The following is a 3,597-nucleotide window of genomic DNA, read 5'->3' on the forward strand; positions in this document are numbered from 1 at the left end:
AGAAATCCAAAAGGAGCCTCCGTGTGCCCCTCACCCTGAGTCCCGTCACCCGAGACCGGGCGCGCGCTGCAGCACGGCAGGGGGAAGCAGGGCGGCAGAGCGCCCAGGGCGCGCAGTGGTGAGGTGATCACGGATGTGTGAGGGTGGGAGGAGGAGGCAGCTATGGGGGCCATCGCGGGCAGCTGGGCAGGCCTGCACGGCCCTGGAGAAAAAACAATAGAAAAGACTGGTCAGTCGGGCCCTGGACTGTACACGGGGCTCGGGGTGCAGAACAGGGGCCCGGGGCAGAGGGCTGCAGGCCGCCCTCCCAGGGTGCCAGGCCCCACAGGGAAGACCACCGGGGCACAGGCTGGGGCTTGGGGGTGCTAGTTCCACAGCTGCCAGGTTGGGCTGTCTTAGGGCCAGGCACCCCTCCCCGAGGGCCTAATGCAGGGAGCTGTCAGGGTGCCCACTCCCAGGTAGGTCCCCCTATGGGAGGGGGGGTTCTTCTGAAGTGCTGGGGAGCAGGCCCCATTGGGCATCTGTTCCCAAAAATCTGGGCCACCACCCACCCTGGGAAACTCCAGGCCATCGCTTGCTCTATCGGACGGCTGTCTGGACAGGCCCGGCCACCCCCAGTCCAGCTCGGAGCGCCGGGCGCCGGTTACCCTCCAGCCTGGCGAATGGCCAGCTGGAGCCGCCCTGCAGCCCCAGGCCCTCCTCAGTGACCCGCGCCCCCAGGCCTTCCAGAGGCTTTGAACACCCCCGAGAGAACCCTGGCACTGCCCAGCACCCCTCCTCACGCCTCCCTGGTCCGATGGCCACGACGCAGGGCCAGGGGCCTGCCTCGCCTCAGCTCCCCGGCACGGCCTGCATTTGATTTGGCCGTTTATCTTAAATGGCTAAGAGACCACCAGGGCAAAACATTTGTGTGAAGCCCTTGCCAAAACCACAAGTGAAGAAGCCCAAATTCCCTGGGTGAATAATTGAGCGGGGAAGCATCAGAGAGACAAAAAGAAAACGTCAACAACACGACAGGCAGCTGGGCCCTGGGCCGGCTCTGCCAGGGAGGCCGCCCGACGCTGCTCACCGCCCCACACAGGTCTGCAGGGGGGGTGTCTGCCCACGCCACGGCCCCACGCGGGATCCTCCATCCAGAGAGCCACCCGGCCCTGCAAACCCGCTGCGAGCCAGGAGCCACAGTGTTCACCGCCCGTGAGTTTCCCAACATGCCCTGGGGTGAGGCATGCGATACCCATTGCACAGACCAGGAAACTGATGACGTGGCCCCAGAAAGCTGTACACACCAGCAGCCTGGTTGCCTGGCTGCGGAACCGGGGTGCTTTGTCTGTAACCCAGGATTGGAAGGGCATCAGGGCATTTCAGAAGACCTGCCAATGTCCTGCCGGGAGGTCAGAGTTGACCCCAGCCACCTGGGCCCTCTGGGCCACGGAAGACCTCCCACCAGGCTACGCCCAGGGCCCCGAGATGCTTCTGAGCTCAAGGCCCAGGAAGGGTGTGGCGAGGGCCCCATACGCAGTTCCAGCCACAGACACCGAGCAGAAGGCAATGCCCCACATTCCAGACAGGCCCCAGGGAGGGTCGGCACTTGAGGCCGGTGCCACCTGCCCCCTCCTAGAAGCCCGCCCCGGCCAGTCCTGGCCTGAGGACCCGTCCACTTCGGAGGCCTTGCCTACAGACCCCGGGCGGCTCTGCACCACCACTGGCTGTGACAGCAGCTTTGAGCGAAACACCAACCATAGCCACCCGCTCAGCAGGGAAGATCATCCCCGTCCCACGGGGAGGCGGAGGCTCAGGGAGGTTGGGAACCCGAACCCAGTTGCGTCTCTGAAGCCTGGAGGTGCCCTGCAGTGGGGTGGAGTGATGGGGCGGCCCTGGATCCTGAAAGGGAGGGGCTGTGGGGGGAAGGGGAGCTGGAGGGGCTGTGGGCTCAGCCAGGCCATCGGTGGGTCCCCAGGTTCTGGGTGAGGCCACAGCATCTCCCAGGGCTGAGAAAACCAGCAGAGCCCCCAGTGCTGGTGGCACTGCCCAAGACGGAACAAGCAGAACCTGTGCCTCCGTGGTTGGAAGGAAGGACCACAGGACAGTCCAGCCACACTCTCTCCCTCTGGGAAGGTCAGGCTCAGGCCCAAGTCAGGAAGGGTCCAGCCATCCTCACTCAGGGGGTGGGGGCTGGGCTGCCCCTGGGGGGCCTCAGCACCTCATTAGGAATCTCCCCTAGCCAAGCCCACCTGCTCCCAGGTGGAGGCGGGCTCCACCGAGCCAGGGCAGGGGCCAGCAAGGCGAGGGGCTCCCAGTCCTGACCTGCCTGCAGAGAACCCCTGCTTGGGGAGAGGGGGGGTGGCCGCGGGGCTGGTCACCACTGGAGCAGTGTAAGCCTGCCCAAGGGTGCAGCTCCAGAAGTCCTGGCCTGAAGCTGGGGCAGAAGCCCAAGGTGCTGGAAGGAGCCGCCTACTGTATGATCGCACGTGTGGGGAGAGTCCAGGACAGGCAAATCCAGGGAGAGCCCTGGATAGGGGGCGGGGAGGGGCGTGAGAGGGTCATGGTGGGGTTGCTTTCGGGGGAATGAAAAGGTTCTGGCATTAGATAGTGGTGATGGCTGCCCAACACAGTGACTACACTCAAAACCACGACTCATACCCCTTGAAAGGGTTAAAATGGTGAATTTTTTGTTCTATGAATCTTATCTCCATTTTCTTCTAAAGACCAATGTGAGGACTGTCTCTGGCTTTGTTGCCCATCCCAGGTCACCTCCCAGCTCTGGTTCCTTCTCAAGGAAAGCGTGTCTGCCTTCAAAGGTGCAGCCAGCGCCCGGCCAGTGTGGCTCAGTGGTTGAGCATCGACCAGTGGACCAGGAGGTCACAGTTTGATTCCCGGTCAGGGCACATGCCCCGGTGTCGGGCTCGGGCCCCAGGACGGGGCATGCAGGAGGCAGCGGATCCATGATGTTTCTCTCTCGTCGATGTTTCTATCTCTCAATCCCTCTCCCTTCCTCTCTCTCTAAAAATCAATAGAGAACATATTTTAAAAAAAAATAAAGTGCAGCCAAGGGACCCAGAACCCCTGACAGAGCACTCAGACCCTGTGGCCAGAGGCTGACACGTGCACGGGAAGCCGGGAGCTCAGAGAGCTGCTGCCTGGGAGCCGGAGGCCTGGGTTCTGATCTCGCCTCTGCCGTCTCTCTCTCCTCTGCCATCTCCTGGGTGAGCCACTTCTCAGACTCCCGCCTTTAAAGGACAGTCCGGGCATGCCTGGCCGGAACAGAGCTTCTAGTGAACACGCAGTAACTGGTCACCCTGTTCGTTTATGTTATGCATCCATTCATTTCTTCATTCATTTCTTCATTTTCTTTTCTGGAACTCCCTCCCCCCATCCCCATGGAAAGGCACCCTAGGGAGCCCTGCAGGAAACTCCTACTCCTGCAAAAAAAACCAATTTCTTTGGAGGTCTCGGCGGGTTCCCCGCTGGATCCGGACCAGACGCACGTGTGCGGTGGTATGTGGCAGAGGGACGCCGAGACGCCATCCCGGCTTTACCGGGATCCAGGCGGCTTAAAAATAAACCCCTGGCTGGCTGGCCTGCTTACCGTGGAAGCTC

General features: G+C 62.2%; 1 protein-coding gene across 1 annotated transcript in view; it reads right to left on the reverse strand.

The window, feature by feature from the left end:
- BCL11B (B-cell CLL/lymphoma 11B) overlaps positions 1-3,597 on the reverse strand; it is a gene marked incomplete at its 5' end in the record, with an annotated part of 88,432 nt that overhangs the window by 50,973 nt on the left and 33,862 nt on the right. Inside the window, one exon of the mRNA XM_015565830.1 lies at positions 4-202. Coding sequence (XP_015421316.1) covers positions 4-202 — 199 coding nt within the window. The remainder of the gene's footprint in view (positions 1-3; positions 203-3,597) is intronic.

Source organism: Myotis davidii, unplaced genomic scaffold (genome assembly GCF_000327345.1).
Source record: "Myotis davidii unplaced genomic scaffold, ASM32734v1 scaffold60, whole genome shotgun sequence".
In the NCBI taxonomy this organism is placed as follows: domain Eukaryota; kingdom Metazoa; phylum Chordata; class Mammalia; order Chiroptera; family Vespertilionidae; genus Myotis; species Myotis davidii.